Source organism: Narcine bancroftii, chromosome 2 (genome assembly GCF_036971445.1).
Source record: "Narcine bancroftii isolate sNarBan1 chromosome 2, sNarBan1.hap1, whole genome shotgun sequence".
NCBI classification, from domain to species: Eukaryota; Metazoa; Chordata; class Chondrichthyes; order Torpediniformes; family Narcinidae; genus Narcine; species Narcine bancroftii.
Genome location: NC_091470.1, coordinates 366,873,582 through 366,887,679, shown reverse-complemented (window position 1 = coordinate 366,887,679; position 14,098 = coordinate 366,873,582). Strand labels below are relative to the sequence as shown.

At 44.0% G+C, this 14,098-nt stretch overlaps 1 protein-coding gene across 2 annotated transcripts in view; it reads left to right on the top strand.

The window, feature by feature from the left end:
• Positions 1-12,369, top strand: part of LOC138755844 (protein LYRIC-like) — a 114,687-nt gene extending 102,318 nt beyond the window's left edge. Inside the window, exons 11-12 of one of the 2 annotated variants that reach the window (XM_069922562.1) lie at positions 1,174-1,327; positions 10,625-12,369. In XM_069922562.1, the coding sequence (XP_069778663.1) occupies positions 1,174-1,327; positions 10,625-10,695 (225 nt within the window). In that variant the 3' untranslated portion in view covers positions 10,696-12,369. The remainder of the gene's footprint in view (positions 1-1,173; positions 1,328-10,624) is intronic. The other variant, XM_069922563.1, reaches the window with a different exon arrangement.
• The last annotated feature ends 1,729 nt before the right edge of the window (positions 12,370-14,098 follow it).

Genomic DNA, 14,098 nt, shown 5'->3' with positions numbered 1-14,098 from the left:
GCATTATGTTCAAATATATCACTAACTTCTCATTCAGCCTCCCTGCATCCTTGACCAAGTGCATCCCATCCACTACACTGCTCGCAAATGCTCCTCAGAATTTAAAATTGTTCCTCTCAGTTTTATCCATCGATTCCACTTTCCACTAACCTCGGGCTTTCTTGCACTTGCCCACTATTATTTTAATTTAGATATGTAGCATGTAACATGCCCTTTCAGCCTATGGGCCCTTGCCACCCAATTGACCTTCAATCCTCTGTACGTTTTTGATGGTGGGTGGGAACCTGAACACTGGGAGGAATCCCACACAGATATGGGGAGAACATACAAGCTCCTTACAGTCAGAGCGGGATTCAAATCCATGTCACTGGTGCTGTAACAGCATTGTACTAACCACTACACACTAACCTTGCTGCCCATGTTATTTCTCACTACCCATTGCAACCTAAGCCCTGCACTCTTACCGTAAATTTTTGTGTATAATGCGACCTTCCCCTCCCATTTTTGAAGGGAGAAAAATTTTACCCCCGTGTATAATACAACCCCCTCACTCACCCGCCCGAATCGCGCTGCCATCTCTCCCACCACCCCGCCCCCCCCCCCCCCCCCAACCTAGTCGCGCAGCCGTCAATACAGAGCTTCCAATGGTTGCATCTCCGGCAGCACGAGTTGGGCGGGTAAGGAGACTGGCGGCGTGAGTCGGGCAGTGAATTGAAATCTAGATTTATTTATTCGTCATATTACCCATAGAGCTTTCAATGGTTGCTTCTTCAAGTTGTATAGAATGCATCAGCAGGTGTTAAACCTGACAGAATTTTTTTTTTAAAATTATAACCTCGTGAATAATGCGAACCCACTGCCGCCCCCTCCCCACTTTTGAGCTCAAATTTTGATTTAAAATTTTTTTCGCATTATACTCGAATATTTACAGTAATATCACAACCTATGAAGCTTTGGGTACTCCCTCCCCACTATTCTTAAACTTGACTCATTTTCTCTTTAAGCCTTTTGTAAAGTCATATGGAGTATTTCTCTGCATTATACAAAAGCTTGTTAAAGGTTGACTTAATGTTTCAGTTGCGAAGGCACTTCAACTGTGCATGTTGTACATTCTGAAATTGTACTTCTTTCATATGTGTTGAACTTGTTCAATGAGGTGCTGTTGCTCTGCAGGTTGAAGAGACACAGCCGGTGTTAAGCAGCCAAGAGCCAGCTGTCATTGTGAAAAGTTCTTCCCAGGATATCACTTCCCAAGTGCCAGACACACTATCTGACTCAGAACCTTCGGCTTCTGTTGCTAAACAGAATAGCCAGCCTCCTTCACCAGGTCAGTACCTGTATTCTGTCAAAGACTTTCCCCCTCCCCTGAATGGTGCAATTGCAGTACCAAACGCAGAGTAAGGATGCAGTTGTATTAAAAAGATTTATTGGCCTTCCCTAATTGTCCTTAAAGTTTGTGTTGAGCCTGTCGGGATGAAGTTTGTGGTGAAGATGCTCACATAGTGTTCATTTCCTTTTATTGTTACATAATAAAATACATAAAATGTACTTCAAAATATACTTCCAACTTTTGTCTGCCGTAAAGCATTGCCCAGCACCCCTAACATTAAGAGAAAGAGAAGTAAAAGAGACTTCCTTCAGAGACACTGAGTGTCTGTGGATTCACCTCCAGTGCTTCAACAGCCTTTGAGGCTGCACAGTCTCGCATTCAAGCCATCATCAACCCGGGTCCAGATCCAAACCTGCGACATGATGAAGAAGCCTTCAGCGACTGAGGCCCTTAGGGAGCTCTTCTTGACCCCAGCACCCTCTCAAATCCCAGTACCGAATCCTGGTTCCCGTGAGCCAGTCTCTACCAGCCTACAGCCTATGTGGGGTCCCCCGACCGTGTCACTGTCCTGCTTCTCCTTCTCAATGTGGAGGGGGGGGTGTGTTCTTCTGGTCTCTGGGGTCATGCACCGGTCCACTGCTCCCCCTCCTCGAGGCTGCTGCTGAGCACTTGAAGCACAAGACCCATGGTTGCAGGATTTTAATTTTAAAACGTTGTCAGCTCCTTGAACTGGCCATTTAACGTCTGTACAGAGGCGCTGGCATTAGGATCAAGTGGTTGAACCCTTCAAAGCAGCGCTGTGTCTCCGCTCTTCCGTGTACACACCGCGGTAGTGTCACCATTTTTCATGTTCTAGAGAGACTAATGGACCTGAAGGAGATGGGGGGGGATATCTCTCAAGTGCAAAGAGCAGAGTTTTAGTTTGATTCTGACATGTTCGGCACAGTCGCATGGGCTCTGCTATTAAATGCGAGTCCACACTCTTGTGTGGAGGGAATTTCTGTTCTGACACCGAGGTATTTCTGGGTTTTGATACTGAAACGGTTTCTCAAATTAACGACTGCTTGTGCAGTTTTGATTGGCTCTCGAGCTTACCACTCAATGGATTTATAGTATCCTGCCGTCAAGATGCAATTTATAGATGTCACTTTTTACATGTGTGGTGTGAGGTAGAACACAACCAGCATTGTTCTCACTGCCTTTGATATTTCCAGCTATATTTTTTTTAAAGTTGGTTTATACTTGAATTAAATGAGTATTTCAATGCAAATTGTGTGCTGTCCACAAAGTGCTGTGGTTCTTTTGCCTGATTTGTCACGGCAGGAGTAGAAAAAACTTCAACAGTCTTTTAATCGGAAAGGAGCTGAGAAATTAACTCCTTCCAGCTGTGGAAGGTAAGTGTAGTGGTTTGGCTCACTCACTTCCTTGTTGGAAGAGAATCCAGTCATTTTCAGTGACTTCAAAGCTGTGATATTGACATTGTCTCTCAGCTTTCCTCTGGAAGGCCATTGATTTACAAGCAAATTGGAGATGGCCAATAAACCCTTGCCTTACCCACATCACCCATGTCCTGTAAATGAACTTGAAAGACTCGTGTGGTCTCTGGGTAGTACAATGGGTAGTCCTCCTGCCTTGAAGGACAAGAGGGAATCATTGAAGAATGGCTCGCCATTCAATCATGAGCTGGTCCATTTTCTCACTCAGCCCCATTCCCCGGCCTCGCCATAAACTTTGATGCCCTGGCTAATCAAGAATCTCTGTCTTAAATCCACCCAAAGACCTGGCCTCCTCACCGTCTGTGGCCACGAATTCCACAGATTCACCCCCCCCCAAGTGGATGCACTTCATTCCTGAAGTGGTGCCCTCTTGTCCTAGATTCAACCTTTCTACATCTCCTCTGTCTATGCCTATCAACATTGGAAATGTTTCAATGAGATTCCATCGAACCGTAGATCAGTACAGCACAGAAAAAGGCCCCTACAGCCCTTCTAGTCTGTGCCAAACCTTTTTTTTTTGCCTCGTCCCACTGGCCTGCTGCCAATCCATAATCCTCCATACCTCTCCCATCCACGTACCTGTCCAAGTTCTTCTTAAATGTTAAAAAGTTAACACTGAATTAGAATTTAACATGGAGCTTGGTCACATTTCTGAATGATGAGAATTGCACTATAACTGCTTTCAGTTCAGCTAATGATTTTGTTGGTTATCCTTGATCCAAAATCCAGAATGAATAACATGCATCTGTATCTATTTCTGACAAAAAAAAGGTCAGGTTTTTCTTAGAACATTACAGCACAGAAGTAGGCCCTTCAGCCCTTCTAGTCTGTGTCTAGTCTCTTGTCCCACTGACCTCCACCCCGACCATAGCCCTCCATATCTCTTCCATCATGTACCTGGCCAAACTCTACTTAAATGTTAAAATTGAGCCCACATTCACCACTTCAGCTGGCAGCTCATTCCACACTCCCATTGCTCTTTCTGTGAAGAAGTTTTCCCTCACATTCCCCCTAAACTTTTCCCCTTTTAAAATGAATCCATGTCCTTTGGTTTGTATCTCATCCACCCTCAGTGGAAAAAACCTGTCTATGTTTACTCTGTCTATCCCCCCTCATGATTTTAAATCCCTCTATTAAATTTCCCCTCAATCTTCTACATTCCAAGGTATAAAGTCCTAACCTGTTTAACCTTTCCCTATAACTTGGTTCCTGAAGTCTGGGCAACATCCTAGTAAATCTTCTCTGTGCTTTTTCTATCTTATTGGTATCTTTTCTGTAGTTAGGTGACCAAAACTGCACATAATACTCCAAATTTCCCCCCCCCCCACCCCCCCCCATGTCTTGTACAACTTTACCATAACATCCCATCTCAGTACTTTGATTTATGAAGGCCAATGTGACGAAAGCTCTCTTTACAACCCTATCCACCTGTGACGCCACTTTCAAGGAATTATGTATCTGAATTCCCAGGTCCCCCTGTTCTACTGCTCTCCTCAGTGCCCTACCTTCTTGGTTTGTTCTTCCAAAATGCAACATCTCACACCTGTCTGCATTCAATTCCATCGGCCATTTTTCAGCCCATTTTTCCAGGTGGTCCAGATCCCTCTGCAAGCTTTGAAAACCTTTTTCACTGTCCACAGCATCTCCAATCTGCAAACTTGCTGATCCAATTTACCACATTATCATCCAGATCATTGATATAGAGGACAAACAACAATGGTCCCAGCGCCGATCCCTGAGGCACCACTTGTCCCAGGCCTCCAATCTGAGAATCAATCATCCACTACTACTCTCTGGCTTCTCCCATCCAGCTATTGTTGAATCCAGTTCACTACTTCACCATGAATACAGAGTATTATTAACCTTCCTGGCTTACCTCTCATGCAGGACCTTGTCAAAGGCCTTACCGAAGTCCATGCAGACAACATCATTGCTTTTCCTTCATCAACTTTTCTATAACCTCCTCAAAACTATAAGATTGGTTAAACACAATCTATTGTGTACACAAAGCCACATTGACTATCCCCAATCACTTTCTGGCTAATCAAATAATTGTAGATCTGATCTCTTAGAATACCTTCCAATAATTTACCTACTACGGAATCGTGGAAAATAAATAGGGAAAAAATATGAAAGTTTAAAACTGGCACCCCGGTGGGTAATTCGCCAATCACGCAACACGCAATCTCGAGTGACCAGCAAATTCACTTATCCGGCATCTACCAATCCCCATAGGTGCCTTATACTGGGGGGGGGGGGGTTTACTGTATACCTTAAAAAAACTAAACCCTTCCTACCTCATAACCCTCTATTTTTCTTTCTGAGTCTCTTAAATGCCCCCTATTTTTCCAGCCTCCACCATCACTTTGTCAGTGCTCATCATTTCTTTTTCGACGAGTTCACTGGTCCAGGCAAAAACACTAATCTGTTTACTCACTTGTTGTAGCTCCTTGATGTTGATTCACAGGAGAGTTGTGGATATACAATCAGGAATGGGGCCAATAGAATTTTGGACAATGAGCAAAGGAGGACTGAGGGAGGAATACATACATGGAGAACTGCAGAGAAGGCTCATAGAAGTGTCTAACCCTTACCTCTTTTGGTGAAATGATCCCCAGTCTGAACAAAAGTATCCAACCTGGACTTAAAAACACAATTTGTTTCAGCAGAGGGAAGAACAACTTGGCTGAGTTTTTGAAAATTACAGACATGGCAAAGGAGAATTTAATATCTAGCAGTCTTTATGATCACAGGTAATCATTACATAATCAGGTTCATTCACATGAACTGTTTATGTTCAAGGCCTGGTGGAACATTCTCTCCTTTGGCTTGGCTTCGCGGATGAAGATTTATGGAGGGGGTAAAAGTCCACGTCAGCTGCAGGCTCGTTTGTGGCTGACAAGTCCGATGCGGGACAGGCAGACACGGTTGCAGCGGCTGCAGGGGAAAAATGGTTGGTTGGGGTTGGGTGTTGGGTTTTTCCTCCTTTGCCTTTTGTCAGTGAGGTGGGCTCTGCGGTCTTCTTCAAAGGAGGTTGCTGCCCGCCAAACTGAGGCGCCAATATGCACGGTTTGAGGCGATATCAGCCCACTGGCGGTGGTCAATGGGGCAGACACCAAGAGATTTCTTTAGGCAGTCCTTGTACCTTTTCTTTGGTGTACCTCTGTCACGGTGGCCAGTGGAGAGCTCGCCATATAACACGATCTTGGGAAGGCGATGGTCCTCCATTCTGGAGACGTGACCCACCCAGCGCAGCTGGATCTTCAGCAGCGTGGACTCGATGCTGTCGACCTCTGCCATCTCGAGTACTTAGACGTTAGGGATGAAAGCGCTCTAATGGATGTTGAGAATGGAGCGGAGACAACGCTGGTGGAAGCGTTCTAGGAGCCGTAGGTGATGCCGGTAGAGGACCCATGATTCGGAGCCGAATAGGAGTGTGGGTATGACAACGGCTCTGTATACGCTTATCTTTGTGAGGTTTTTCAGTTGGTTGTTTTTCCAGACTCTTTTGTGCAGTCTTCCAAAGGCGCTATTTGCCTTGGCGAGTCTGTTGTCTATCTCATTGTCGATCCTTGCATCTGATGAAATGGTGCAGCCGAGATAGGTAAACTGGTTGACCGTTTTGAGTTTTGTGTGCCCGATGGAGATGTGGGGGGGCTGGTAGTCATGGTGGGGAGCTGGCTGATGGAGGACCTCAGTTTTCTTCAGGCTGACTTCCAGGCCAAACACTTTGGCAGTTTCCGCAAAGCAGGACGTCAAGCGCTGAAGAGCTGGCTCTGAATGGGCAAGGCCTGGTGGAACATTACAGCTGGTTAAAAACTCAAAGTTCTTGTTATCTAATTCACACCACAGGAGATAATATTTCTCAAGACTGCTTTCTTTGTAATCTACAATCTTGAAGATTACAGCACAGTACAGACTCTTCAGTCCAAGCTGTGCCGGGCTTACATAAACCTACTCCACATCGATCTAGTCACATTCTAGTTACGAGAGATCGGTTTGTACAGAGCAAAGGCAGCCTAATTTTACCACACATAAGTAATTCAGGAGTCTGATAATGGCCTGCTTGACATTTCTCTCATTTTGGCCTTCTACTTTTTCCTGATTTTTTTTTCATTACCCAACCATGGGCTGTCATGCAGTCAAAAGCTAGAGCTCCAGACTTCTAAAAGCATCCAGTTCCACCCATGTCTCACTATCTCCCTCTTTTAAAGCCTGTATTTAACCATTGTTTATGTTCCTTTGAAATGTAACAGATCTGTATTAATATGAATCCTTAGTTTAATGTTAAAACTATATTTTATCTAAAGATGGTTTAATAAGTTAGTTGTGGGTGGTTACAGAGGTGCCAAGACAACACATTAGCATTTTAAACACACATGTTCTTTGAGATAGAAGACAGTTTGAGATGAAAATAGATGCTGATTAAAGTTAGAGTCAAGAAGATGAAAAGGATTTATGATGGTTCTTGAGATATTGCAAACAATAGGTGTTAGTTCAGAAGATCCAGCTGCGCTGGGTGGGTCACGTCTCCAGAATGGAGGACCGTCGCCTTCCCAAGATCGTGTTATATGGTGAGCTCTCCACTGGCCACCGTGACAGAGGTGCACCAAAGAAAAGGTACAAGGACTGCCTAAAGAAATCTCTTGGTGCCTGCCACATTGACCACCGCCAGTGGGCTGATATCGCCTCAAACCGTGCATCTTGGCGCCTCACAGTTTGGCGGGCAGCAACCTCCTTTGAAGAAGACCGCAGAGCCCACCTCACTGACAAAAGGCAAAGGAGGAAAAACCCAACACCCAAACCCAACCCACCAATTTTCCCCTGCAACCGTGTCTGCCTGTCCCGCATCGGACTTGTTAGCCACAAACGAGCTTGCAGCTGACGTGGACATTTACCCCCTCCATAAATCTTCGTCCGCGAAGCCAAGCCAAAGAATAAGAAGTATAAAGCATGGCCATTTTAGTTCTGAAGAAAGCAGACTTCTCGGAGACATATGTGGACTTAAATGCTTTTAGCACATTTGTGTCAAAAGACTTTGAGCTTCAAAGACAGAAATGATGTCACATACCATGTGACATGAGAAATGGCTGGAAATATATTATCGAAATGAGAGACAATGAATTCAGTTTGGAGAGTACAGACATCAAAACCCTGTGACACAGGGGTTGGAACCTTGTGAAAGACAGGGTTGAATTACAGTAACCAGAATAGGCGATGTGTGTTACTCCTGGGAAAAGGAGAAAACAGAATAAGTAAGTGGCTTTTGAAATAAGGAGGACCACTTTGCTGTCTCTTGGGAAAAGAGGACAGAATTCTCCTATGTCCATTTTTGTATGGCCAGTTTGTTTAACCCTTGTCTGGGTTTGTGAATTCATTGTGGAAGAAAATAGCCAGATTCGCTGGCAATAGGGCAGATTCTTCATGTGGAAAACAGATTCCAAAATCTTCAGTAAAGAGATTTAATTCTGGGAAGACAGGAATTGTATTCTCCTTTTCACAGGAAGTACATTGGTGGCTCAAAAGATGGTCACTTCTATTTAAAGAATATCTCTCAATACATCTCATCTAAAGGATTGTGAGTAAAGAAGCCTGAAGATATGATGTTTAAAAGCACTTCATAATTATTTCTGAACTGAGAATTTAAATGACTAAAATGATGCTGAACTTTTAAAAATTGACTTTTCAGAGTGAGACTTCAATTATATACACACACTCACTCACACACATTCACACACTCACTCACACACCCACATATATATACATTTTACATTTGTGCACAGTGGGGTTAAATTTAAAGTTTAGAGATAAGTACGAAAGGTTATGTTATTATTTTGAATTACCGTAAAGTTATTACCGTAAAGTACGAAATGTTAAGCTATTATTTTGAATTTCCATTGCTGTTCCTTTGACGGTGCGAACAAAATCCCTTTCGTCCTAAACAAAAAAATGAAAAGGGTTGTTAGTTCATAACATAAGTTAGTCATTAAAATGTAATAATACTTTGAATTTTTTGTTGTCTTGTTGGTGCTTCATAAATGGAATTTATGATTGGAAATTTTATTTGATGATTAAAGATGTGTACCAACATGAATGTTCCAGTAATTCCAATGGATCTTTGAAGTGTCCTCTTAATCTCTACTGCACAGAGGGCAATGACAGCAAGTGCATAGTTTAAAATCCTCCTGACTTGGAAATATGTCTCTGGGACCAAATCCTGGAATTTCTGCCCCAACGCTACAATTTTTCACTACATTTCATTGACGTTCCCTAGTTATCCTTGAGAAGGTGGTGGGGAATGCCTTCTTGAACCGCTGCAGTCCTTGACATGTGGATGTACTCACAGCAGTGTGAGGGAGAGAGTTCCAGGATTTGGACCCAGTAACAGTGAATGAACAGTTATGTGTCCCCAGGTCAGCATGGTGTGTAGGTTGGAGGGCATCTTCCAGGAGTTGATGTCCCCCTGCTTGTGATACCCTTACCCTCCTAGCTGGTAGAGGTGATGTGTTTGGAAGGTGTTGCTGAAGGAATCTCAGAGAATTGCTATAGACAGTACAAACAGCTGGTGCTGTGCGTGGGTGGTGGACTGAGTGAATGGTTGGGGACAGAGTGTCTATGCAGCAAGCTGCAGTGCCTTGGGTGGTGTCAAGTTTCTTGAAGCTGCACTAACCACGGCAAATGCAGAGTGTTGCATCACACTCCCGACTTCAGTTTATACTATTTGTACAATTATAAATTTAACTATTCAGGTTAAAGATTCCTTCATTGCCATGTTCCGAACTATTAGTGTCGCTCAGCGCCATTTACAGTATTGTAGTTGGTGTATCGTGTACCTGTGGCTGCAGCAAGTAAAAGTTTCAGGGCCTCTCCACATAAGCAATCATTTCATCTTGGCCTTGCAGGTGGTGGACAGGCTTTTGGGGGAGTTATTCCCTGCAAGATAACCACCCTCTGACCTTCTCTTACAGCCACATTGTATGCATGCCTACTCCAGTGTAGAACCATAAAACTAGGGGACAGAAACAGCCCTATGGCCCTTCTAGGTTGTGCCAAACTACTATTCTGCCTTGTCCCACTGACTTTCACCCAGTCTATAGTCCTCCATACCCCTCCCATCCATGTACCTGTCCAAGTTCTTCTTAAGTGTTCAAATTCTGAGCCCACACTCACCAATTCAGCTGGCCGCTCGTTCCACACCCCCACCACTCTGTGTGAAGAAGTTCCCCTTAATGTTCCCTCTAAACTGTTCCCCTTTCACCCTTAACTCATGTCTTCTGGTTTATATCTCACCTACCCTCAGTGGTAAAAGACTGCCTACTCTGTCTGTCCCCTTCACATTCTTAAATACCTCTATCAAATCTCCCCTCATTCTCCTGCACTCCAGGGAATAAAGTCCTAACCTGATTAACCTTTCCCTGTAACTCAGTTCCTAAAGTCTGGGCAACATCCTTCTAAATCTTCTCTGCACCCTTGCAATCTTATAAATTTGTTTCCTGTGGTTAGGTGATCAAAACTGCACACAATACTCCAAAATTGGCTTCACCAGTATCTTGTACAACTTTACCATAATATCCCAACTTCTGGTCAATGCTCAGTCCCCAGGATATTGTTCGCGGTAGATACTGTGATGGTAATGCCATTAAATGGCATGGGGTTGGTGTCTGGGTTATGGGAGCATCTTCATTAGCCAGGCAGGGCAACTCACCACAACCTCCTCGAGGACAGCAATCCGGGTTCTGCTGGCGACAGCCAGATTGCGAGACTAAACACCCAGAAAATTTTTTCTGTCTTGTTTCAGCAAAATCTGATGGGAGCTGGGAGTCACCGAAGCAGATCAAGAAGAAGAAGAGAGCAAGAAGGGAAACATGAGCTTTTTATTTTGTATTCAGTGGTCAGTTGTTATGCAAAATGATCTTGAAGAAATGTTTATGCAATAATTTGTGAAAATGTACAGAATTTTATAGAAAATTTGACTGTAATTTTTATTAAAAAAAACCTATCGCAAAGTGCATGAGCAACTTGATTTGATACAATGGAGAAACTTCAAGTGAAACACACTGATGCTGTCTACAGCCACTTATGCTGGGCTCTAAGTTTGTTGACACTAGGAAATGTGTGATTTTTACATTTAATTTTTTTTTAAGCGTTTCAGATATACGTGCAGAACCAAATCACAGATGACCATTAGTTCCAAGCGAGAAACCTTCAGCAAGAGCCTGACTTTTAAATTGAGAGGTTCAGGCCGCCAGAGGATTCATTTCCCGAATGATGTTGCAGTTCTGTTTCTCCCGCACAACCCACCTCCCAAAGCCGGGTTTAATTTCAAAGGGATGGAAGCTTCTGTTCACCTTGGGAGGAGCTCTGATCAAACATCACTTTGGAAAAATGCAATGGAAAGTAGATCACATGGTGTTCAAACTGCTGGGCTGAGAAATACGCACAAAGGAAATGGGAAGTAAACATTTAGACAGCTTTAAGTGTTTGACGGAATTTCAATTTCTATCAGGAATGACATTTTTACTGCCTTAACTTGTAGCTTCATTAAACATGGATTAAAGACAGTGGAAGGGTGGATGGGAAGAATTTGCACGAGGTGTTTTGTGCTAATTAACTCTCAAGGGCATGGTAAAACGTCCGTGGACGTGTTTTCTTAAAAAGTAATCCTGTGATGCCATCCCGCTGCTGTTTGAAGTGGGACAGCCCAACCTGCAGTTTGGTTCTGCTCTGCTTTTATCCCTGACTCCCTGAAGATCTCACTCAATAGCTGATCTTGTGCATGCTGCATAAACTAACAACGTGCTGATCACTAACAGCAAAGCGATTGGCGATGGGGGCTCGTGACGGGCTTTCAAACTCCCTGCCAGGTCAGAAAAGGTTGGGGTGAGGGGTGGGTGAAATTAAATTGGATACAGACAAATGGAATCACTTGAATTGCGCGGTTTGGAAATAGAGTTGAAGCACAAGGGCGAGGGAAACCTACAAATTAAACTTAAATAGTCACGTTAAAACCTAACCGAACCACAGGTAAATTTCCAGCTTTTACTTTGCAGTGTTGACACCTATTGTTAGAATTAACTAGTGCATGCAAAGCCACGTGCATTGTTTAATAATTTTACATTCTCTTAAGAAGGACCATTGTATGTTACACCACCTCTTTGAAACCTGATCATACCAAGCCACAATTATTGGGTTTTTTTGTTTAATGGGAGTGAAATATTCAAAATGGGGCCTACATTAAAGGAACTGAAACTAATGGTACTTTGCCCACTAATCTCCTGGCTGTGTCAAGACTGGCTGAGTTTGACACCCGATTGCTAAGATTTTGCGAACTCAAATAATGGTCATTATGCTCCCGTTAACCTGCCTTAATTGGTTACGACGTGGTATTTGTTGTGCTTTTGTAATTACCTTGATTACTAAAGTTAAACAAATGTATTTATACCTGTTTCAGAAACATAGCAAGTATGTTTACATGTTCTAAAGTTTGTTTAAAAATGCAATGAATTTCTAAGTTGATTTGTTGAAATAAATTTAGCGAATTAATATGTATTGTGTACCTTTTTTCCCCCCCACCCCAGTCTTGGCATTTTTTTTGGAAAGTTGCTGCTAGTGTAATTCAGGACAGAAGGTGGTAAATTGGTGCGAAAGAAGTAGGGAAAGTGAAAGGAATGCAGTAAAAGTCTGAAAATCCAGATCACCTGAGAATCCGGACTTCCCAAACTCTCACCTGAAATCTGGATCACCCGAGAATCGCTTTAGCAAGCATGCATTGTCTGCCTGTATTTAGTGTGTGCGTTGCATAAGCGCCAGAGATGTACTGCCCGAGAATTCTGAAAATCCGTCCAACCCAATCCCCAGGCAGTCCAATTTTTAGGACTTTTACTGTAAAAAATTTGGCAGAACAAGTATCGAGTTGTCCTGGTGTTCACCTTTCACCTCACCAGACAACACATTCTGCCACAGTCAAATAGATTCCACCTCCAGATGCATCTTTGCCCTACGCTCCCCTTGCAGTATTCCACAGGGACCGTTTCCATCATCACTCCCTGGTCAGTTCCAAATTCTCTGTCCCTGTGCTTCAGGGCACTCTTCCTTGTAACCAGAGGAGAGACTACACTGGTGCTTTCTCCACTGTCTTTCCAGAGGAAGCCACAAGGCACTTGCTTGCACCTCTCCCAATCCAGGAGACTGCGTTCAGTGCTCCAAGATGGACAATCCAAATTCTGGTCAGGACCACTTTGTGTAGCACCTGTGTTCGGTCTGCAAGGGTGACTGACCTTCCAGTGGCTACCAATTTATCTCTCCATCCCACTCTCATATCTTCTTCTACTGATATAGTGAGACTCAGGCTTGAGGAATAGGTCCTCATCTGTCTTCAAAAGTTGGAGCTTTTAGAGTTCTAAAATTAATTTTACATTTAGACATGAGGCTTGGTAACAAGCCCTTCTGGCTCATGAGTCTGCGCCACCCAAATACCCCAATTAACCTACAAGGGAGGGAGGAAGCCAGAGCACCCAGAGGAAATCCACCCAGACAATAGGAGAAGGTACAAACTCCTTACAGATAGTGATGGATTTGAACTGGTGCTATACAGCATTCTGCATTGAATTTTAAGATTCAAGTTTCCTTTGTTGTCATGTAATAAAGACAGTGCAATATTACTTGGGATTTGCTTTTGCCTGCTTTAAGGCAAACAGATTCGCCATCGGTAGAAATTACCTGAAGCACCTCTTACAGTAAGAGGATGTAAAGCAAAAGCGAGTCCCTTCAGGGTCACCAGCGTCTGTGGATTTGCCTTCAGTGCTCCCGCAGCCACCCAGAGTCCAGTCCAAACCATCAGCCCAAGCTCCAGATCCAAACCTCTTAAATGAACAGGAAGCCTTCAGCACCCTCTTGCATCCTGATACCTGATATACCTTCACCCAGTCTCAAGCGGTCCACAGCCTGTGAATCTCTCAACCACTGTCGCTAGCAACCTGCATGTGGACCTTGCCTCACGTCGCCAACAGCCCTCAGCTTCTGTGTTCTTCAGCCGCAGAACCCCTCACTGGTCGATCACCGTCCCGTGGGTCATCTCCTATGCTTCTCCCCATTTTCTGATGTCCTGGGCAGTCCTCTGCTCCCCCAGAGTCTACAACCCCCCCTCGTGTCTGCTGCCGACACCTTGGGCACAAACCCCGCAGTGGCAGAATTTTTAAATAAAACCACAGTCGGCGCCATTAAACGGGCCATTTAAAGCCTGAATGGAGCTGACGGCAGACTGATTGCGCGG